The sequence below is a fragment of the Choristoneura fumiferana genome, chromosome 16 (genome assembly GCF_025370935.1).
Source record: "Choristoneura fumiferana chromosome 16, NRCan_CFum_1, whole genome shotgun sequence".
In the NCBI taxonomy this organism is placed as follows: Eukaryota; Metazoa; Arthropoda; class Insecta; order Lepidoptera; family Tortricidae; genus Choristoneura; species Choristoneura fumiferana.
The window spans coordinates 18,431,107-18,455,531 of record NC_133487.1 but is presented as its reverse complement, the minus strand read 5'-3'; the positions used below and the strand labels follow the sequence as shown (position 1 = coordinate 18,455,531).

At 38.1% G+C, this 24,425-nt stretch overlaps 2 protein-coding genes across 2 annotated transcripts in view; one reads left to right on the top strand and one right to left on the bottom strand.

The window, feature by feature from the left end:
* The window catches only part of gogo (thrombospondin-1 like protein golden goal), a 533,136-nt gene that overhangs the window by 385,630 nt on the left and 123,081 nt on the right, over positions 1-24,425 (top strand). The gene's annotated exons all lie outside the window — the stretch shown is intronic.
* On the bottom strand, positions 5,461-13,627 carry LOC141436348 (uncharacterized). The gene has a single exon (XM_074099287.1). It carries the CDS (start codon positions 13,087-13,089, stop codon positions 5,731-5,733), a length of 7,359 nt encoding a protein of 2,452 aa, XP_073955388.1. The 5' UTR covers positions 13,090-13,627; the 3' UTR covers positions 5,461-5,730.

Sequence of the window (24,425 nt, the reverse complement as noted above, 5' to 3'; positions counted from 1 at the left end):
TCATTTTTGTGTAAAATTTTCAAATTTACTATTTTGTCCGGACCTTCGCCATTTACTATACTTCCTTTTGCCCGATATAAAGCTAGAACCTGACAAGTGAATTACTGTTGATGTTTTTTTGAATTTTTCAACCGCTTCCATTTTCTCAAATCTATTTTTGTAAAGTTTTGTATCCAAATTTTGTAATAGGAAGTAATAGTAAGTCACAAATTTAAAACCACAAGCCACGCACGACTCAACAAAATATTTGCGATGAGATTATAACGGTATTTCTGCGACCATTAAAAGCAAATGTGCACTTTTACTGGACTTCACGAAGACTATTTTGGGTAGTAATTATATTATACGGAATTTTAATCGTGATAAGATTATAACAGCGTTCGACATATGCACAATAGAACCAAGTATACTCACTCTTGGAATAAGCCGTTATAGAACAAATTTACTTATTATTGATCCACATTGTAAACTTATAACACTTATAAGCTCAAGTCATAGTGCAAATAGTTTCCAGTATATTTAGTTCTAATTAATATCTTATAAGCATACTTGTCTTATAATGGATTTATAGGACATCTTAGCTTATACTGTGCTGTTAATTTAGGTCTATAAGCGGTAATAAGTTAACGTATAAGGACGGATGTACTACAAGAATAACTAAACTCTGTGCATGCTATAATAAGCGGAGCAGCAAATTCTAAAACCACTAAGAGACCATTATTAGTGCTGCAGGCCTATAAAGTGTGCACTGTAGGATAATTTTTGTTGCTTGGGTAGCTGGACGTCTAGTTTAACACATAGACTACTTTTTATCCCGATGTTCCCGGGATAGGGATAAAATATACCTACCCAGTGTACCACTCTATTAGTTTTTGCAAGCTATGGAACCCTAATCAATTTAAAATTACCACTCGTTCATTTTGCATCTAAAGTTTTCCTCTTATGCGCGTTCGTGGTGGGACATTAACCCGTGAATTCTGGTGTGTTTTGGGAGCGTGACTTGCATGACATAACACGTGGCACAACGACGGATACGACACATGTCATTTTGTTTTGTAGGATGCTTAAAAAAGTTAGGAATTTAAAAATAGTACGCGTTTCAGACTCCCTTCGAAATCGTTATTAAGTTGAAATCTGTAGAGATGTGCAAAATGGTTTATAAAATGTAACAAAATGCAAATAGGTACTTGTTACGTTTTCTATTTCAAATACCTACAAAATGCTAAATGGTTTTCAATTTTAGTATTTTAAATACTTACTAAATACAAAATACGTGTTTTGCACATACTTTTCTGAATAAAATATAATTTTAGCCTTCTTTAGTTCTCGTCCATAGGAATTATAGTCGCGTAGAATCCGAAGGAGTTGTGGTTGAATTACTAACCTACTTGTATGCCAAAGTTACGGAAATAGGAGCCATTTGAATCGAAGACATACATTATTTCCCTTCCCTTCTATTACCTCTCCGATGAGATTTCGACAATTCACCTTTAGGATCTTCAAGGAATAAGTCTGCTAATTTCAAGTCTCTGGTTTCATTAGTTTCAGCTCTAGTAGTCAGCACATGTTACGAAAAATGTTAAAGAAGAATTAATTGAAAGAAAGAAGTAATTAATCATTCATAATTCGTACCAACTCTGAAACCCTGTTTCGCCGAAACGTTAAAGACGTTAAAGTACTACGCGTTTCTTTTGCCGGCGACTTCCTACACGACATAGGTAGGATATAGGATTGTATCTCGAGAGATCCGTCATCATTTTATTTCTTTAAGAAGTCTGTCCATCAAGGATATATTGTGCTTTCTATTGGTAATAGAATTTTTAAATCAGCTCAGTAGTTTCAGAGATTACCCCAACAAACAAAAAACAAAACAAAGTTGAGATATTTTCCTATTCCATGGGATTTTCTAAAATCTTTCCCTAGTGCACCTCTGTATTACTTTAGGTCCATCTATGCCAATTTCAAGTCTCTAGCACCAGTAGTTTTTGACTATGCATTGTCTGTCAGTCAGCCAGTCATGGTACTGTTCAGAGTTAGGTATAGAATTATAAATAAATCAACCCTAAAGTTAAATTCACTTTTTGCTATCCGCGGGAATTTTACGTTTTCCCGGAGAAAAGTAGCTTATGCCAATCAGGGATAATGTAGCGTCCAATTGGTAAAATATCTTTTAAATCAACCCCAATGATGAATTTACTTATTTCGATCCTGCGGGAATTTTGCATTCTTCTGTAGAAAAACAGCCTATGTCAATCAGAAATACTGCAGATTACTATTAGTGAAAGAATTTTTAAAATCAGCTCCGAATTTGGATTGTCTTACTTACTTCTACCTATCCTGCGGGAATTTTGCATTTTCCCAAAGAAGAGTAATCTATACCAATCAGGAATAGTGCAGCTTTATATTAGTGGAAGAATTTTTAAAATCAGCTCTGAAGTAGAATTTAGTGTTTTCTATCCCATGGGAATCTTAGATTTTCCGAAAAAAAAGTGGCCTATGTCAATAAAGGATAGTCAATTATATTATATAAAAGAATTTTTAAAATCAGTGCCAAAGTTGAATTTACTTATTTCTATCCGGCGGGAATTTTTCATTTTCCCGGAAAAACGTATCCTATGTCAATCAGCAATACTGTAGCTTACTTTTGGTGAAAGAACTTTTAAAATCAGACCCGAAGTTGAATTCACTTATTTCTATCCGCGGGAAATTTGCATTTTTCCGAAGAAGAGTAGTCTATACTAATGAGGAATAGTGTAGCTTTCTATTGGTGAAAGATTTTTTAAATCATCCCCGAAGTTGCATTCAGTTTTTTCTATCCCATTGGAATTTGTAATTTCCCGAAGAAAAAGTAGCCTTTGTCATTTGGAGATAGTTATGTCACATAATATGTAAGATTTTTAAATCAGCTCCGAAATTGAATCAATTTATTTCTATCCCGCGGGAATTTTGCATTATCCCGGATAAAAAGTAATCTATGTCAATCAAGGATAGTGTAGCTTACTAACGGTAAAAGACTTTTAAAAATCGGCTCTTTTGTTTCAGAGATTCGACTACAAACAAAGAAGCGAAAAAAGTTTAGATATTTCCCTATCCCATGGGAATTTCGAAATATCCTTTTCTAGTGTGTAAATTTCAAGTATCTAGCCCCAGCGGTTTGGCCTGTGCGTTGATCTATAAGTCAGTCAGTCAGCAATCAGTCAGTCAGTCAGTCAGTTTCTTCTTTTATATATATAGATTATCAGAGTGAATTATGAAAGTCAACTTTTGACGAATTAAAAGAATTAACGACTCAGCTAAAAGTAAAAACATTTTTTTACGTCTTTAAAAATGTTTCATTTGGAATAATACCTATTTGCTTTCGCTATAAATATTTTGCGGCACTTCGGCTCCGTCTTCTCTTTAGCTAAAGAATGACCCATTGCCTTTACCTATTCATTATAAAAAGTTTGCTCTTTAATCAATTTCGTGACGTTCGTGTAGTTACTCCCTTTGAACTCCGTGGGGGCTATATTGATTACAGCAGTCCAAGATAACAGAGTAGAACGGAAGAGCCACGATAGTATAGCACACTCCAAGTCCTTATATGATCGACCTGGTCATTTATCCCGTAGTTTATATATATTCGTGATTGCAGGAGTTACGTGCGGGGTTACCACCTAAATTGTGTCAACAGAGGTTCATGTCGAAAAGAATGCATGATTTGTACTAGTAACTTGACCGCCATTTAGATGCCGAAAAAAATGTCTGTAGGAAGAAAAAAATTATGAAACCCTCAAAACTCGTTTTTAATAGTATATTAATGCACTAATAAACAAAAAATAATGTATTGTTATCGAAACTTAGCATTATTGCCACATTTTATGCCTATTGACACTATATTATAGTCAGAAGTGGATGAAAATTAGGTCATAAGATTTTAATACAAAGTTAGTTTGCAGGTGTTAGGACCTTGTGCAAGGTCCGCCCGGATTGTTACCACCTTCTTGCTCGCTAATCCTGCCGTGAAGCAGCAGTGTTTGCACTGTTGTGTTTCGGCGTGGAGAGTAAGAGAGCCGGTGAAATAACTAGCACTTGAGGTATCCCATCTTAGGCCTCTAGGTTGGCAACGCATCTGCAATACCCCTGATGTTGCAGATGTTTATGGGCGTTGGTGATCTCCTACCATCAGGAGACCCACTTGCTCGTTTGCCATCCAGTTGAATAAAAAAAAGTAGTTCGATACAGGTAGAGCTATTATAGGCGTGTTCGTAATTTAGATAGGTTTGAGTAGGTAGTTAGTACCTATTTGTAATCAATATTAAACAAAAATGTCTACTGGTATCAGCTGCCGCTTGGAGCTAATAAACTCCAAATAATACTGTGTGGAAATTTCTGTAAGCTCCATCTTAATCTAATAACTACGTACTCGTAGACTCCTCCTGATTCCTTTCAAATCTTATCGACTCCGGTGTTACTAACTGCGACCAAGTCCGGCTGGATCGAGCGGCTCGTGATCGCCGCCACACTCACTCACTCCGCTTTCGCTCTCGGATCGGATCGGATCTTATTTTTTTATTATGTTTGGTCGGGCGCTGAGTGAGCCGGTACCTACGTCGGTACTCGGACTACTCGCTCGTTAATTTTAGAAAGAAAATGAGATAGAATTACAACACAATATAATAACAGGAGCGGGCGACACTTAATTTCACGAAATATTAAGCAAAAATTGCAGCGAAAATAGCTCTTATGGCACAGAATTTATATCATAATATTGTTTGGACAGACTCAAAGGAGTCATTATGACGAATCTATACTTCAGAATCAGAACTTCGGTACCGAACCGATCCGGAAGGAGTCGGATCGGAATCACTAGGCAGGCAGGCTTGCTGCAAAACAAGTCATCGCTCGCTCGCTATAAAAGCCAGCACGTGTGATGTATGAATTTAATTTGAAAATACCAAAAACACTGCCATTTTAACACGTTTTCAAGCTTCAAAGAATCAAACAGAAATAGTAATACTTAAATTAGCACATAGTTATTTAAAAATACACAATTTAGAATTTCCCAATATCAAAAGTATGAAACGAATCGGTACTTCAATTCAGTACCTTACTTGGTACCGACCGAACCGAGCCGGACCGGATCGGCCATAGATAAACTAATAATCGCTCGAAAGAACGGAGTCAAAAAAGGAGTCGGATTTTCGTACCGACACCGACAACGGAGCTGGATTTAGTGAATCAGATCACTTCGCGGAGTCGAGATTACCCATGTCTAAGGTTTTGAATCGAGTAATCGAGGCTACAAAATATTTATTATTCGTAGGTGTTAGGAAGTTAAGTTGCAATGTAACCTATTCATCTATTTACGTTATTGCGTGTTTGGGTCACAAAAATTTATGTTTTTTCCAAAATTTCAACATAATCGTTTTATTTCCGTTTATTCTTTTAAGGCACGGAATCCCGAAAAGGATAATGTATGAGCCTTGATATGCTCATAAACCTTTCGATGATGATGATAGTAGATTAGCCGTTTGCTAAATGATGAACGCTAGCGTGATTGATATAAGTTTATTTATTACACGTGTGAGCCGTAAGCTTGCTTAATTACAACTAACTTAACCTATTATAATAATCCGCGTAGCATAAAGGTGCCGCGGCGGCGGTGTACGATTTCAAAGATCGTACATGCTCCCGACTACGAGATGAATCAAAACAATGCAAAAATCTTAAATATTTCATGGACATAAACTACACACTGTTATCACTGAACATGACTTTTCGTAGAACTGGTGTAGTCCCCCTGTCTCTTGATGAGCCGACGGAGCCGAAGGCTGGCGGCGCCGTCAGTTCGAGCGGCGGCTGCTCACTTGCTGGTGCTGCTGCGGTCGCCTTCTGGCGGCGAGATAGCCGCCAATATAGCGCGTAGATACCTAATGCTGTTGCTATGAATATGATACCATAAATGGCTGTGTAATGGTGAACATCGTGGTATGATATTTCGTCACTGGGCAGAACTTCGCTATTCTTGATTTCTTCTATTTTCTTTCCCAAATCTTGTAGTAGCTGAGCTGTTGCGTCTGTGGTGATAATTATATCGCTGATATTCGTAACAGGTACAGAGAGCTTCATAATGTGATTTATTTGAGGTATTGTTATTTCAGCAATATTTGGCTTAATCTTCATTTCGCTTGATGACATCTTATTAGAATAAACTGTAAAGTTTTCTGTGGTGATGATACATTTTTCTGGCAGCTTGATAATGTTAGCGCCGGTCAGCTTGTTCGCGGTAACCTGATCGTTACATATTGTTCGCAGCTGACATGATTGACAACAGAAATGAAAGTAAATATTTAATTTACTAAGTGTGATCCATTCATTTTTGCAAACTCCTATGTTCAGCCTGCACTGGTTAGATGTATCTTTGATGCATAGGTCGGTGTCCGATTTCATTTTATAAATAGGTCGTCGTACTTGACACATGTAGGTAGATGAGTCATGTGAAATGCACTCATTGATGTCTTCTTGTAAAATAGGTAAGTAAGTATCTCTTTCTATGTTGATTCCGACGTACTCTGCTGTTGGGATTACGGTGACCATGTTGTTGCCCACTTGTTTGGGAACTGATATAATCTTGTACAACTCATAACTGGTACGGCTAATGAGTGGTATTTTAATTTCAAATATTAAGTATTGATCGGTCATCTTGGTTCGAATTCGTAATAAATGGTATATGTTTTGCAATTGAGATTCGATGTCATTAACAGGCAGGGATAAGTCTTGACTTAGTTGTGTCGATATGATGTTGAGTTCACTTTGAAGCTGCTGCGGACTCATAAGGTGGACGTTGACCTTCCCATGATAGACGCTGGTCATGGCATCTAATATTGTGTCTTGCACATTTCTTAAACTTGCTAACATATTATTTGCTGATATAAATGATATTGTCAGTTGATTGATATATTCGGCAGTATTAATTTTTTGCTGTAGTGAAGTCATTGATGTTTCTAATTTGTTTATATGTGCATTGAATATATGAGTTTGATTTCTCATACTGTCTTCGGTTCTCTTTAGTAGATTGTATTCTGCTTCCACTATAGATGTTTGTTTTTTCCACATTACCGCCAAATGTTTTTCATTCATCTGAATATGTGTAATGTCCTTCGCGTACTGTTCTGCGAATTCGTTGTCTAATACTCCGAACAGACTTCGAGCGATGTTTCCTATTCCATTGATAAGGCCGCGTCGCATTCGCAGTGCGGGGTGATTAGGATGATTCATCAAAACATTGTTATAGTACTCTAACTCCGTAAAGGCGTGTTGTAGCTGAAATATAATAACGTCACAAATAGTTTCATCTTTGATTGCATTGCAGGCAGTCTCTAAGTATTGAGAGTACCTTGAGAAGGCCGAAATTCCTTTCCAATAGGGATTTAAGTCATAATATGCGATGACTTTCCACTCGTCTTGAATGAGTTTTAAATCGGCGACCTTGTCGAAATATAAACCTTGATCTTGATTCACAGGTATAATTGTTTGAGTGTAACAGGTCGTTAGCATTGTCAAAAAATAAATAAATGCTAGAATGGCTGTGGTTAGAGCACTTCGCTTGCTGGCCCTTTTTGATGTCGGTACTGATTCGTTGCTGTTGTTATTAATAGGCAAAATAGATAACTTTACTATTGGTCGTTTCATGAGTCCATTTTTTGTTTTTAGTGTGACGACCCTGACGTAGCCGTCTCTGCCTGGATGTAGTTCTACGACCCTACCCATACTCCACTTGCCAGGAGGGAGGTTCGCGTCATGAATTAACACGACGTCATTGACCTTGATATTGTTCTTTGCTGACGTCCACTTTGTTCTTGTTTGTAATTGAGCCAAGTATTCCAGGCGCCATCTCTTCCAGATGTCGTTAAATATTTTTTGCGTATGATGCCATCTAGTGCGCTCATCCTTTTCGGTATCAACGATCGTCAATGTTGGACCGCTCGCCAAAAAATGTGATGGTGTTAAAAAGTTCAAGTCATCTGGATCTTCAGATATCGCGCAAAGTGGTCTTGTGTTTAAGCATGCTTCGAGCTGCGAGAGTAAGGTAGTAAACTCCTCGAAGGTCAGTTTTTGTTCTCCAAGGACCCTTCTTAAATGATGTTTAAGACTCTTCACGGCTGCCTCCATTAGTCCTGATGCACTAGGCCATGACGGAGCCTGGAAATGCCATTCGATGTTCATATCTGTAATTTCTTTGAAAAATGAATCATCTGTGACGTCTTGTAGTTTTATGAATTCTTGCTTTAACATCTTGCTTGCATGGGTAAAGTTGGTGGCATTGTCCGAATAAACGTGACGTGGTGCTCCGCGGCGGGCAGCTAGTCGTCGAAGGGCGGCCAGGAATGATGATGACGTCAAGTCTGACACTAGCTCGAGATGCACGGCCTTTGTCACCATACAAACGAACACAGCGACGTAACCCTTGGTGGTTTTAACGCCACGGCCTTTATTCGTTTTCACGTCGACGTGTCCGGTGAAATCTACACCAGTGTTATAGAATGGGCGAGATGGGTTGACTCTTGCTTCCGGCAAATCTCCCATTAATTGATGATGCTTGGTAGGTTTGTGCCTGCGACAGATGACACAAGGTAGCAGACGTTTCTTGATTGCGCGATTGCCCCCAATTATCCAATAGTTCATACGAGTGTGAGATAGCGTGAGCCGTGCCCCACCGTGAAACGTCCTTGAATGCGCGTCATCGATGAGGAGATTCGCCAATAAGCTCTCATGAGGGATAATAATTGGGTGCTTCATATCTTCGCTTATGCTTGCGTTTTTCAATCTTCCACCAACTCGAAGTAAACCATTATTATCAAGGTAAGGGTTTAAGTTCAGAATCTTGCTTCTGGAATCGATTGTTTTATGATTTTTTAAGTTTTTTATTTCAGATGGAAAGTATAACTGCTGTACATGCTTGATTATTTGTGTTTTTGCAGTTAGTATTTCTTGTAAAGATAGGAAAGTATCTTGCTCTCTTTCCTGCTTGCTCGTTATAAATCGTCGCACCCACGCTAATGTGCGCACTATTTTGTTGAATGAACTGTACCGCATAAGAAGTTGCGTGATGATTTCATTATCTTGTTTACTTTCTGGGTTATTGTTTTGTATCACGAGTGCTTGTGATTTTTTCACTTCTTCGTTTGTCTTATATGATGGTATTTTGGCATCTTTTTCGGGTGTGTATGATGATAACCATTCTGGGCCGCTCCACCATGAAGGGTGGTTTTTTAATTGTGTAGCTGTTATGCCTCGGCTGGCACAATCTGCGGGGTTGTCTGCTGACTTGACGTAACGCCAGCATTCTGGTCCCATAACGTCCTTGATCTGGCTGACTCGATTGGCTACGAACGGCTTCCAGCGGTTGATCTCGCCTTGAATCCATCCCAATACTGCTGTGGAATCTGTCCAACCAAATTTTTTAATGTTATGTCCAGGCAAACACTGCTCAATCTTGTTCATGAGTCTTGCTAATAGTTCTGCTGCACATAATTCCAATCTAGGTAGTGAGGTATTTTTTTTCTGGGACACAATTCTTGATTTTGCCGCTACAAGGATGACTTTAGATTGATTTGCCTTATTTATCTTGATATAAATAACTGCGGCAAAGGCCTTCATTGATGAATCCGAGAACCCATGTAATTCAATATCCGACGCTTGTTCTATACCTAACCATCGTGGAACCTTGATACTGTTAATGTTATTGATGTCTGTTTTGATTTTAATCCACTCGTTTAGAATATTTTCGGGTAGGTGATCATCCCATTTACAGTTTGATTGCCACACTTGTTGGAATAAAAGCTTCAATTTGGTACTTAGTGGCGTTAACCAACCAAGGGGGTCGAATATTTTGGAAATATCTGATAGTAGCATTCTCTTCGTAATTTTCTTCTCTATTGCGGTGTCTATTTTTGATTTAAATGTAAACGTATCTTGCTGCGAGTTCCAGCGCAGCCCCAAGGTCTTTGTTGATTCTACTTGTTTAAACTCGAAACTGCCGTCTTGCTTAGTTTGGAGATGTTTATCATGTTGATTTAATGACGGGTGGTTGGAAGACCATTTCCTTAAATTGAAGCCACCTGATTTTAGTAACTTGATTAAATCTTGCTTTAATTTCGTCGCTTCATGTAAAGTGAATGACCCGTGTAGTAGGTCGTCCATGTAAAATGATTCTTCCACGACCTTGGGGGCTTGGCTGCCTTGATAGTTATCACGCTCATCTTTGGCTAATTGTTTTAAGGTCATCATAGCCAAAAATGGTGCGGCCTTGGTGCCGTATGTGATAGTAGTAAGTTGATAATCTTGGATCGGTTCGTCTGGGCTGTCTCTCCAAATAATCTTTTGTAGTGCTTGATCATCTGGGTGTACCCAAATTTGCCTGAACATCTTCTCAATGTCGGCGGTGAAGGCAATAGGATATTGTCTCCATTTTAAAATCAATGATTGCAGGTCTTGTTGTAGGTTTGGACCTCTCGCCATAACGTCATTTAAACTGTTTCCGCTTGATGTTAGCGATGAAGCGTTAAAAACGACCCGTAGTGATGTTGTTGATGATTCTTCACGCTTAACACCGTGGTGTGGTAAATAGCAATCGACTGTGGAATTTTTGTCGGCGGGCTTCATGTGTTGTAGTTGTCTATATTCATCAATGAATCTCTTGTACTCCATTGAATCTTCGTTCTGTTTGCTGATTTTTTTCTCGATTTGTAAGAACTGTGCAATTGCTTTATTTCTCGATTTACCGAGATCTTCCGCAAAGGTAGATTTAAGGGGAAGTTTCACTTCGTATCTTCCGTCTTCTTTGCGCTTTGTAGTTTCTCGATAATATTGAATGCATTGATTATCTTCAGTTGATAATATTGACTTGTCCGAAATATCTTCGATCTCCCAAAATTTTTCTAATTTGTCAATGTTTATCGTGTTGACATTGAACTCTTGACTTGTTGATGGTACCTTGCCGCTCAAAATCCAACCCAGACGTGTTCGCTGCGCGATCATAGATGTTTCATCTGATCTGCGAATATCTTCCATAAGAATGCTGGAATATACCTCTGCGCCCAATAGTATGTCTACGGGGCGTTGAATGTTAAAATCTGGGTCTGCAAGGTTGATATTTGCGAGGTAATGCGATGAAGGCTTGATAAATGTGCGATTAGGCAAACTTTTCAGTAGATTTTTCATGACAAGAGCGTTTGTGATGAAAGTGTAGTTTCCGTCTGTGGATTTGGCCGTAATGATTACTTGACCTTTACAAATGTTGTCCTTGATACCAACACCTGTTACTACACTGTTATTTTTTTGTCTGGGTAATGATAAGCGCTGCGCTGCTGTTTCAGAGATCAAGGATATTTGGGACCCTTGATCTATGAGCGCTCGGAGGTCATAGTAAGTTCCATTAAGTGCTTGTACCTTAATCAATGCTGTTGCTAGCAAGATTTGCGGCGGTTCGTTTTGTGTTGTTATTTGAGCGGTATTTACGCTCGGCGGCAATTGTTTTATATGTTCTGTCGTTGTTACCGCCATGCTGACTTTAGGTGTCGGATTCGATGTTTTGTGAAATGCCGCATGCAATATTGTATTATGATCGCCTCTGCATTCTTGGCAACGCTTTGTCGCAATGCAAGGTTTACCATTGTGATTAAATAGGCAATTAGTGCATAGATGAAGTTTTGCAACTGTTCTTGCTTTAGCAATAGGCGACATTTGTAGAAATTTTTCGCAGTAATATATGCCGTGATTTTCGTTGCACAGAGGACATTGCGGAAAATTTCGTTTATTCTTGATGAAACTTTGTTTCGGATTTCTTGTCGTTCCTGATGAAGAAATCTGATTTGATGTGTATGATTTCGATAGCGGTCCTTCTTGTTTTTGACGCGCTGCTTCCATGCTTGTAAACTTAGCCTCCAAGAAATTTAGGAAATCCTGTATTGTTGGCAAATCTCTCGGTTGTTTGAGAGTTTCCAAATAATCGTTGTGGGTTTGTGTATCTAGTTTTTGTGTTAATAAATACACAAGTAGGGGATCCCAGGTCTCTATTTCGACTCCTAAATTTTTTATGGCGTTGAGGCTTTCTAGAGTGGAGTCGTGAATGTTCTTGATATGACCCACCGTCGGCTGTTGCATGGCTGGAATACTTAACATGATACTTATATGTGAATTAAAAATGAGTTTTTTATTGTCGTATCTATGTTGTAGTATATCCCAACTCGTCTTGTAGTTATCGGCGGTGACCGGTAGATGTTGGATTAGGCGTTCCGCTTCTCCTTTTACCTTTGTTTTCAGGAATTGCATTTTCTGACCATCTGACAGTGTTGGATTATTGTGGATTGTGGCGCAGAATAAGTCTTTGAATGACTGCCAATGATGGTAGTTTCCGCTAAACTCCGGTGTTTTCATTTGCGGAGTGTACTTCTCTATATGTGCAACGGACCATAACTTGCTATTTATGGCTTTCTTGATATCGTTATACTTGACCTCGTGGTTAGTGAATGCTTTTTCATACACGGAGTTGCTTCCTTCTAGTTCGCTGTCAATTTCCCAATGCAAACTATCGATGGCCGCCCAACGTGCTTGTAGTGTTTTCAGAAGGTCTTCGAATTCCCACTTCTCGGTTATTGATTCCAAATTGATGTTGGCAACAGTTCTTGTAAATGCTCGGAAATTGCTCGATTGTTTCTTCATAAGGTCATCTGATTTGCTATTTTCACCACGGTCTTGTTTGGTTGGTGTCTTGAAATCTTGATCCGGTATGTCAAATGGCGGTTCAGATGAGCCTTCTTGATCTTCAGGGATTGGTGTGTACGAGGTTATCATAGATAGCGTTGATGTGTAGTAACCTCGTATTTGCTCGAAAATACCCTTAACATAATAATCCGTTTTAGTATACGGATATTTTGATAATTCACGGTCGTTATTCTCCAACTCTGCAAAGAGTTCCTCTAACTTATTTATTCTCCGCTTGATATAATCCGAATTTTTTCTGCTGGAACCATCTTTTCGGAAATTGGTGTTGATTTTTTCGATTTCCTTGAGGATTTCGCTTTGACGTTTGAGAAGATCATCCATGATGAGAGCTTTCTTCAATTTACTGCTGAGTTTCACTTGCTTGAATCTAAATAGTCGTCTCTGTTGGTGCAGGAATCACCAACTTGTGCTGATCGCGTGAACAGGATATTTTGATTCTGATGATGTGTGCACACTTGTTATGATAGTTCCTGATCACTGTAGAGCCTTGCTGCTCCTCTTGATAGGTCTTGATTCGAGTAATCGGTTCCTTCTGTATGACCTTGTGCGCTTTCTCAACTCCGTCGGTGAGACCCGCTGGTGGGAAGCCGACCGAGCCGATTCGCAGTCACACTAAAAAAACTTTTCACTCGCGGTTCGAAGGACCATAAAGATGTATGAGCCTTGATATGCTCATAAACCTTTCGATGATGATGATAGTAGATTAGCCGTTTGCTAAATGATGAACGCTAGCGTGATTGATATAAGTTTATTTATTACACGTGTGAGCCGTAAGCTTGCTTAATTACAACTAACTTAACCTATTATAATAATCCGCGTAGCATAAAGGTGCCGCGGCGGCGGTGTACGATTTCAAAGATCGTACAGCACGTTGCGGCGCATGCTGCGGGAGGGGGAGGTAGAGGGCGACGTTGCCAAAAGCACAGCCTAAGGTATCGCTAATATTTGGAACAATTATATTTTTTCTTTTACAAATATAAAATTTTACTTGCAAATGTGATGAAAAACATTGTAATGTCGCACGGCGTACTAGAATTACGAACATCGACCATTAAAGACCTCATCTTCGACTTCGGGCTTCTAATAGACTCTCGTTCGTAATTCCTTATTTACCGCCCTTAAGACACAATGTACTTTCTGACAGTTTTTGTATGCGAAAACTATCATTTGATTGTGATCGCGAGTGTCAGAAACGTTACGCAATAAACCCTCAGGTTTAGTAGACCTTGACATCTCGTCTAGGTACCTATCACTCAGACTCAGATTCTGGTTCCGGTTCCGTTTCTGGTTCCGGTAAACTGGTTCCGCTTTCGGTTCTGATAAAACCACATCAGTTACATCCCTGATTTTTATTAATAATACGAATGTTTGTTCTCGGGTCTTGGATGTTTAATGTGTATTTAAGTATGTATTTATCCATATAAGTGTCCATATGTTTATCCATTGCCTATAGTATCTATAGTACGAACTTTGCTTAGTTTGGGACTAGGTAATTAGTGTCAAGTATCCCATGATATTTATTTATAACCGAATGCAGCAGAACGAACTGAAAATACGCGATGCACAACTCGAAAAATTACGCCCGTTTGGCTTTACCCTCTGCAAATAGGCGTAAGCGGCAGTGGACGCACCGCTTGACGAAGGACACGCGATGATAAATGGCCACCAGGTGGCGTTTCACACGTTACCTCCACTAGTGAAAGAAACTTTTTCTGTAGTTTTCCCAGTTATTTAATGTCTCACTTAAGTTGGATTGATTTATCATTTTTCTTCCCTAGTTAAAGGCTAAGGGGCTGTTTCACCATCCATTGACTAGTGTTAACTGACGGTTAAATGTGATGCCGTCTCCGTCTATTCGAACAAAACAAACAGAGACCGCATTACATTTAACCGTCAGTTAACACTAATCAATGGATGGTGAAACAGCCCCTAAGGGTTATATTTGTAGCAGGATGTAGACCGTGACCGTTACCCTTAGGCTGCATTTCCACCAGAGATGTGCGAGGATGTGTTGCGAGGAATGTATTTTTCTTGAACCAATAGAAACGCTTCATTCACCTATTCTCGCACAGCACCGTTCTGGCTTAGTAAAAGAGGAGAAGTAAGTTCACTACAAACAAAAGTACATCGCGCGGCTTAAATGTGTGCGCGCCGGTTGGCGCCGGTACGCACGCACCCGCCGCACGCACACACTGATAATTTAAGGAGGATTAAGTTTTCTGTAGTCAAGGCTGCGCTGCCGTCGGTGCCGTACGTTTTGATTTTAGCTCGCTCGTCTTGCGCTCGCTTCGCGAGATGATCACCTTTTACGTTCGCGTACTCGTACCTACTTATGTATTTTTTTTGTATTAGGTATAGTTGTAAATTAGTAGTTTATAAGTGTAGTGTAATAGTTTTGTGCAGGGACACATAAGTAGTATGTACACAGTCGCCATCACCACTCCGGCGAATTTATTAATAATATTTTCAAATTTAGTATTATAATAATAATGTAGCGACATGGAATCTTTTTTGTCTAGACACAGACATAAGACAATTTTAAGTTAACTTTCGTACTAAAATTATTTGCCGGTAGGTGATAAATCTATAATAGACATCGACAACCCTAGGCATCCGCGCCGGAGTAGGCAGTTAAGTCTCCTAAAGGGTCGGAGTGGACATACTTCTCCTGTTTTACTATGGTTCTGGTAAAAATAACTGAGCGGAGCGACTAAATTCTGTACTAACATTATCTTTTCACTCTAGATGAAACTGATAGCAATCTTTGCGTGCGTCACGTTGGCTGACCTCGCGCAGGCCGAAATCCACTGGGACAAGAGCGGGCAATACCGACTAGAGCCGTGGTGTAAAGGAGCCGTGGTGGCCTAGTGGTTTGACCTATCGCCTCTCAAACAGAGGGTCGTGGGTTCAAACCCCGGCTCGCACCTCTGAGTTTTACATTTGAAATTTATCACGAGCTTTGCGGTGAAGGAAAACATCGTGAGGAAACCTGCAAAACCTGCAAAGAATTCAATGGTGCATGTGAAGTTCCCAATCCACATGGGCCCGCGTGGGAACTATGGCCCAAGCCCTCTTGTTCTGAGAGGAGGCCTGTGCCTAGCAGTGGGACGTATATAGGCTGGGATGATGATTGCCGAAGTGATGCCGACCATCGCCGAAGTGACGCCGGAAATAGCCGAAGTGTCGACGAGCACTACCGAGCCTCTGCCGATTGTATCCGAACCGATTGAGCAACATTTTATTAAATTATACTCATACTTGTACCTTATGTGTTTTCAATATAACAAGTAGAATTCCGATTAACATTTGATGGAGCTCGTCGCAAAAACTAACTTTTCTGTTGATAAAAAAGCAAATCATAAATTTCAACATTTCATAATTATGAATTTGAGTAAAATAAATTTTGCCTTTAGAATTAAGTGCATAAAAACCTCTTATTCTTTACGTTAATCCAAGAGATTAAAACACAATAAACCCAAAATACATATTTCAAATCGCCAACCAGAAAGCTTAATAGCCCTTTTTGTTTCAAACCAAACCTCCATCATAAGTATGAGATATTAATCTGAACAATAAACGCGTTTCCCCACACGCCGAAGTACTTATACAAATCCTTAGTTATTCAAGGCTGCACAGTAATTAATTAGCTTTTACAGCGGCGCTGCGCTAGCGATCCCCTGTGGCGCGGGCGCAGGTTATGAGAAACTAGCGAGTAACATAAGATAAGGCACCCGGAAAGAATTCAGTCACTAACTCTGCCCAACACTAGAATGCAAACATAATATGCCCATATTATATATAAGGCCCAGGAGTTCGCATACTTTTTTTTTTTTTTTTTTATTGTACTTGTTTACTTATTTTGTACAATAAAGAGTTTACATACATACATACTTTTTGCTAGTCATACTGTAATGTTTAACCGAATCATCGTTTGTCATAATTTTTTTCCCACTGAATCCTTACATTTATCTGAAAATTTTAAATGGTCATCCTGCAGAAAAGTATAGGTTAGGTTAGGATTGTTTTATAATAATTATTGGATTCAGAGAAAAAAGAGTTATGACAAACGATCATTCTGAAAAACATTACATTCGGACTTTCATTAAGTACCTACGCGAGCCAATATGGCATAAAGGCCCTTAAAGGCCCAAATGAATCATAATAAAAATTTAACGAAGCGACTAAATACTTTAGATGATTGATGATAAAACGTGCGTCCCTCCCCCTTCTAAAATCTAAACCGTAAGCAGGAAATTTTTGGAAAAATTCAGGATGGTAGTAAGTATAATATCAAACTTACAAGGAAAACTATAACGGTTAAGTTTTCTTGAGAATTATTAGTAGTTTAAGAGTAAATAGCACCCTAAGGTATAAAATATACCTAAACTTGGAATATTCCGTACAAAATATGAAATCTTAGGAAAAATATTAATTATTTTTTTCGTAATGGCTACGGAACTCTATTTCGGGCGTGTCCGAAACGCTCTTGGCTGGTTTTGTTGATACCCAGTGATTTCTTTCTTACCAACCCTCTTGTTCAATAAAATTAATAACAAATAACGTTTACATTTATAATGACAGAATATTTATTCTTTGGAAAGTAAAATATAAATATTAAATTCATAAAGGCACGAAAAAAACTAAACAGTCCGCTCAACTCTTCACAATTGCCCCACAAATAATGATCACGTACAACATTTCGCGCAAAAATGATGAATGAAGTTACTTTGCAATGTAAATAAGCGTTAGTAAACCCGCTGGGTAAAAGTAAATGCTACAACTATTTTAGCCAAACGAGCTTGAATTTAAATACTGTTTACAGAAGTGATTTTTATTTTGTTACTAGGATTTGACCGTGACTTCGCTCGCGTGCAGTAAAACGCACGTGCGTACATAAACAATTAGACACCTGTTCCCTATAGGATGAGTGAATAAAAATTATGACTCCAAATTTAACGTGTGTGTAATCCAAAATCCAAAATCTTAACTGCGGTCAGATTCATCACCATCATTACCAAATCAGACATAGGACGTCCACTGTTGGATAGTTGCTTCGATTAAAAACGGTCTGCATACATCGTGAACTCACGGCTTTAACCAGGTCATCCGTCCATCTTATTGGTGGACGTCCTACACTGCGCTTGCGACCGGATTAGCTAAATTACCGCGACTTTGAACACATAAACTATCCAGCTGTCGAACTGAAGTTCCGGGATTTCACTGATTTCCTGTGGGAATATCGAGATGAACAGTACCTAATTTATGTAGGTACATATTATATCATGCATGTTATATGTGTTATTTCAAACGCCCAGCTATCAAACGTACCAAATTTCATCCAAATCTGTGCAGCTGGTTTAACGTGAACCAGTAACAAAGATACACGCACGCACGCACGCACACATACACAAACAAATCACAAACGTGTTCTGGCTCGAAGGCCTATGTCTCTGTCGGCGGCCGATCGTAAAATCTGCCAGATCACGAAATTCCTAGGCATATCATGAAATGGCGCCATTTAATGATATGCCTAAAAGTTGGGCAGGCATATCACGATGTGCCTGAGAAACAATACGGCAGAACGATTAGAGCAACGCATTTGACGATATTCCTAGCTATATACCGGGCACATCGTGATATGCCGAAAAACAGAAAAATTTAGGTACGACGAGCGAAGCGAGGAGTGGTTAGTATGAATTGTGACCACAACGCACGAGCCGAGGCAAATCGTTAAACAGTGAGTTTTGAACGATATGGCGGATGTCCCTTAGCCAATTCATGAAATGGCGCCATTTCACGATTATGCCTAGGAATTTCGTAATTTGGCGGATTTTACGATCGGCCGCCGACATCTCAATTTACAGCGTCGCCTGTTTTGGATCCACAAAAAGGTTTTGTTTCTAATCAAAGTAGGTAGTAAAAAGTTGTTTACATTATTGTATCTTAATAACAATAAACCTCCGTCCAATTTTCTTGATAATCCCCAGTCCACGCTGTGTTGTCCCCTGCTAGCTGCAGATTACTTTCATTGAGACAGTATTAAATTTAGCGCTCGCCATTATTTTAATAAACACTAGAAACAGAATACTGGCCAATAAACGTATATTTTGCGTCCAAGCACTTGTTAACTACATGTATTATTTTAAATAGACATAATATAGTTTAGATAAGACGACTTGTAATTTTTAAACGACTGCCCGAGGAGGATTACGTTTTTAACAAAAAGGTCTGCTCAATTTCATTGTTTGACAAATTATAGTTTATATGGAAAATCTTTGTTTATAGATAAATATAAACTTTGATAAACAAGTTTAAGAAGTAACCTTACCTAAACTAACTAAGGAACCGTGTGCACTGCGTTTTTGAAACGAAGCAAATTATGTTACGAGTTTAAAATGTAAGTAAAAATAGTTCAATAATTATACTAAAACATTGAAAGATTTTCGAGAAACAGATAAAAATAGAAATATTAATTAATGGTTTCTTTCTTATAATTATAGCATATTAATGATGACATTAAGATCGTCATTATAATCATCAAAATAATAATATCTCCATCATCATCATCATCTATATTGTCATTAAGCAAAATTAGTTTTAAATTATGGTATGATTTCTTTTACACTTGATGCAGTTGTAACCACAAATCAAAACGATAGTTAGTAAAGGCCCTTTTATATTTTAAACTTATAATTTATTTCAATACGGCTTCATAGCACTAAAACCATCGACTTGTTACTATATGTTTGTATTAAAAATTGCATGCTGTATTAGCGATTATTTTTTCTAAGTGCACCATCTGTAATATTGTACCGCTAATATTTCTTTCAAACCATTCGTGTGACTTTTGTAACTAGGAGCGGGAGTAAATTGCCAAAGATTGAGGGCCTGCGAAATGTTTGCTTAGGGGAGAGCCGGGCTAATGGAATGCACTCTAAAATTTGTACATTTCTAGAGTTTATTGTTCATATTACGCCCGCTGTTTGTGTTGCGCTGTGGTCTTGATACTTTTTTTAAATGGATTGCGGGGATCTGCTCTAACGAAGAGCTTTTGTAAAAGGGCAGTTATGGAATGGCTTGTTGCCAGAAGGCAGAAAGTTTGCTGTCGTGAAACGAACATTAATTTGAAAACTTCATTTTAAGCTTTTTTTTCTGCGATGTGCATGACGGTGATAGCTAAACAGTTTTGTGGTATTGCCTTAGCGTGAGTTTAAGTTGTGGCAGCCACTAGGCTTCACCTATCGCATTATTGATTTTTGATTAAAAGTGCTATAACACACACACACACACAATATAATATATAAATTTGAAAGGGACTAATAAAATAAATAGCTTTTTCTTCCAACTATGCTTTAATTTATCATAACCGCAATAAATACCCAGCACAAAGCGGGACTTTTCTGCTCTACAGCAGTAAAAATGTATGAAAATCCTTTATTGCATTGTTTTAGATTTTTTTTAAATTGCACCACCGAAAAGGTAACAAGTATTTTTGCTATTTAATTAGCCTGCATAGTGTAAAAAAATCTAGTGTTAGGTTGTTCAACCTGACGATATTATGAAATTTGACAGATTGGGTTACTAAAAATTGTTGCTACCAATCCTACCAAAAATACTAAGTAACCGTATATTTAAAAAAAACTGTGTGTTTGGTTGGCCAACCTGGCGCTCATCCGAAATTTGACAGATCGCAGGTAAAAATATCTGCTACTAACTCTTCTCTAATAACAGTAGGTACCTAAGAAATTAAAAAAAGAAACAAATTGGCGGGAACCTTGCGAATTTTCCATGGAGATGTTTTGAGAGTGCGAATGTAAACTTACTAACAAAAATGGAATCATCGAGTGCTAGTGACATTTCTTTCCTATTCATGGTTTAGCATAAGTTTTTTTTCGTCTACTATTCCTGTAATAGTTGCTTATGCACCTCGCATTAAGTAATTTATATTGCTCTCGTGCTTTTTAAAGCCCTCGCTCACGCTCGGACTCCAAATCGGCACTCGGTGCAGTATTAAATAACTTTCTGCTTGATGCAACAATGTACTATTATTTGATACCCATATTGTTAATTTATTGAATCAGGCGTTACTTTGCGGAGATACATTAATATTAATTAACTAAAAGGTGAGCAAAATAATCGTTTTAGTTCACCCATAAATTCTTCTAGTTCTTGGACAGTTTTGACAAATATAATGATACTTTATAAGTTGAAAAAAGGTTGAAAACCGTACAAACGTTTTAGACTACAAAGAGGAATAAAGGAAATATACATTCATACATACATAAATACGCTTGAAAAACATAATCCTTCTTAGGGCAGTCGGATAAAATCTAGCTATCTTAACTTGATTGATGCAGACACTACTCTGCGGAAGTCCATATCAATAAAACTTTTTACCTTTCGTTGTTCGAGGTTTAATTCATGCCCATAATTATCACACGAAGAAAAAGCGTAGAACTAAATCCAGCTTGTTTAGTATTAAGTACTAAATTCTATTATATTAATTTGGAACGCAGTTATAGAGATCGTCTGTCTCTTTTACACGGCGTATATCACTCTCGCTCTCTTCCTTTCGACATGGCTTCCTGTACAAGTCCGCCAAAGAGTATTAGTACCAATATAGAAAAAGTCTGCTCTCGTTTGTTTTATTAAGCTAAATTCAATCTAGACTTTGTTAACGCGAAAAACATAATAAAAAGTGTCGAAAAGTCAACCTGCATCTTTTAGTGCTATAGTTTAGTGCCTATGGTTCAGTAGAAGACAACAATACCCAACACAGCTCAAAGCTGAAACAAAACAAAACGAAGGATATTACGTGATTTTCTCGCTCAGTATCGCAGTACTGAAGAAATAAAAGGAACACTTCTGGAATACCGACGAACGGTACACAGAGAGTATGAATAAACTGTGGATTTCAATGCAACCGCTATTGATTTTCTTTTCGTACACAATTTATTTCAGCGTAGTTGTTACTTGTACAAGAAGTTGGTATGGTGCTTTTTTAGGTTTACTAATGTTTCGGCGAATAACGTTTGGCAACCTGTTTCATTTCGCAACTTTTCATTTCCCAACTGTTTAATATTTCTGAAACTGTAAATATTTCAGGATTTTTATAAAACTAACCTAACCTAAAGGGTTCTACACGAAGGCCCTGAAATAAACCCTGAAATATTTACAGTTTTAGAGTTTGCGAAATGAAAAGTTGTGAAATGAAACAGGTTGCCAAACGTTACGTTGCGAAAAGGCAGTACTCGGCTTTTTTAACCCCCGACACAAAAAGAGGGCGCTATGTGTGTCGGTGTGTCTGTATGTCTGTGTGTGTCGACGTCTGTGGCACCGTAGCTCTTAAACGGGTGGACCGATTTGAATGCGGTTTTTATTATTTGAAATCAGGTTTTCTAGCAATGGTTCTTAGATATGTTTAATTAAAATCGGCTTAACCGTTTTTGAGATATTAAACTTTGAAGTGACAAAGTCGGAGGTTTTCCTACTTTTGTAGGTTAGGTTATAGCATTTTTAACCCCCGACGCAAAATAGGGGTGTTATAAGTTTGACCGCTATGTGTGTGTGTGTGTGTGTGTGTGTGTGTGTCTGTCTGTCTGTGGCACCGTAGCTCTAAAACGGGTGGTGTTTTTCAGGTCAGGTTTTAGACATGTTTAATCAAAATCGGCTTAGCGACGTATATAGGCTGGGGTGATGATGATATTCGAAGTAAGATTAGTTTCAATGAGCCTGTTTGTGGTAATAAATCGAAAGCGGCCAGACGAGGCTGTGACGTTAATCGCTTCAATAACATTAAAACAAAGCAAAGGTGATTGAATGTTTTAATTGCTGTATTGATTTTTAGCAGTCTGATGTCTGATAAACGTCACCTGTTTAAAATTTGCTGAACGGAATAAGAGTCAAAAGTTTCAGATTCGAAAAGTTATTCGCTGTTTTGTCGAGAATTGAAACAAAAGCTCAGTTTTCTTTTTCTTTCTCATTTGAATATTGAGGAATACGAAAAAAACCGACCAGTTCCGAGAATAATACTTAACATTCTGGTTGTACTGTACTTTTATGATATTTTATGTTAATTTTACATTTCACGTCAGCTGTATAAATAAATCGCTGTAAATGAAACTATACGAGTACCTACGGTATAAAAATAATATTTAAAAACTCCCTTTTACCACTTTTTAAAAATATTTTCCAACTCGTTGCATAAATGACGTTGAGTTGAGTTCTGAGGTTCTTCTTTTGCTTATGATACAAAACTAAATAAAAAATGATGTTCATATTCAAACTACTTCTTAGAGCCGCTACGATTCAAAGTCACCGCGTTTCACGACATATTAGAAGTTATTGAACTGAAAAATAACAAGGAAGCTGAAAATCTTATATCTATTCTGTGGCTGACCTAAGTATATCACCATTGAGTGGTTGTCAACCGAAGCAAAGGAAATGCACTGACAATATCTGATTAAATTGTCCAGTACGGTGCCGGTGTCTTCTTTGACACTTTAATATACGATCCGATGGAGTATATGTGATGCACATTTGATACAAACAAAGCGCAATGCGAGAAAAGTATTGTATACATTGCAGGGCTGCGAGTTCAACCTCTTAGAAGTGATCGAATGGATGACGGTGCAATGTACCTAACTCATTTATTTCTTTAGGGTACTGATCTGTCTGTAACCTAATCTTTTGCCGTTTCAACATCAAATAAATAAGTTTTTGGTAAAAAAATATTTTTAAATACAAGCTTTTTTTGCTGACTGTACTTTTTATTGACTGTACTTGCATTGTCTCCTAAAATACATTTGCATACCAAATTTCAAGTTGATGCCATTAACCGTTGAAGAGTTCCGTCCTGGAGAGACGATCCTGGCCGGACTACCAGGGTTTCGCTCCTGGGTTGTCACGCAATGAGGGCTATCGCGAATGAATTCGCCACTAGAGGCGCTAGTGTAGCGTGAGGTCTCCGAAATGTCAAATCTCATAGTTTTTGAGTGAGCTACGCGGGTTTATTTCTAATTAGAATAATTTTGTGAATATTTGTAATATATGAAATTAATTGTGGCAAATATGCGTTCCGGGCAATGAATGTCTGTGTTTTGAGACAGTTTTGTCTTTCGGAAATCTTTGTCCTCCTTTTTTCCGAACAAAACGTGGACTATGCAACACTGTGGCATGCTTGATATTTTTATGGTACGGTTTTAAGGTGTATTAAATATGATTTTAATCTAAACTTTGTTTTCACGCCCGTAATAACAGACTTTGAAAGTCATACTTAAAAACCTCACGCAACAGTGCGCCATCTAGTGAGACAAAAAAACGATAGCCCTCATTTACACGAGTATGCCAAGTTTCAACACAATCCAAATGCTAGAAGTGGGTCAAATTTAGGTGCTCCCTCAACTGAATGCGACAGATGGAGTATGATTTTCGAATCCATCATTATTTGGATTTTTTGAAGTAATTTTTAGTCGCAACCATTAGACTTTTAGTTTTATGTGTACTACTAGTGTTTAGGTGTCAATGGACTACAACCTTTTTACTTTATTACTTCTCCTCTACAGTTAATACCTACACATATACAGACAGGATGTAGAGTAAAAAGATTGTAGTTCATTTTAAAAGTAACAAAACAAATTTTAAATGTTGCTATTTAT

Bases quoted from the DNA above. Each gene is read 5' to 3' on its own strand.
- LOC141436348 (XM_074099287.1), bottom strand. From the start codon at position 13,089: ATGGATGATCTTCTCAAACGTCAAAGCGAAATCCTCAAGGAAATCGAA.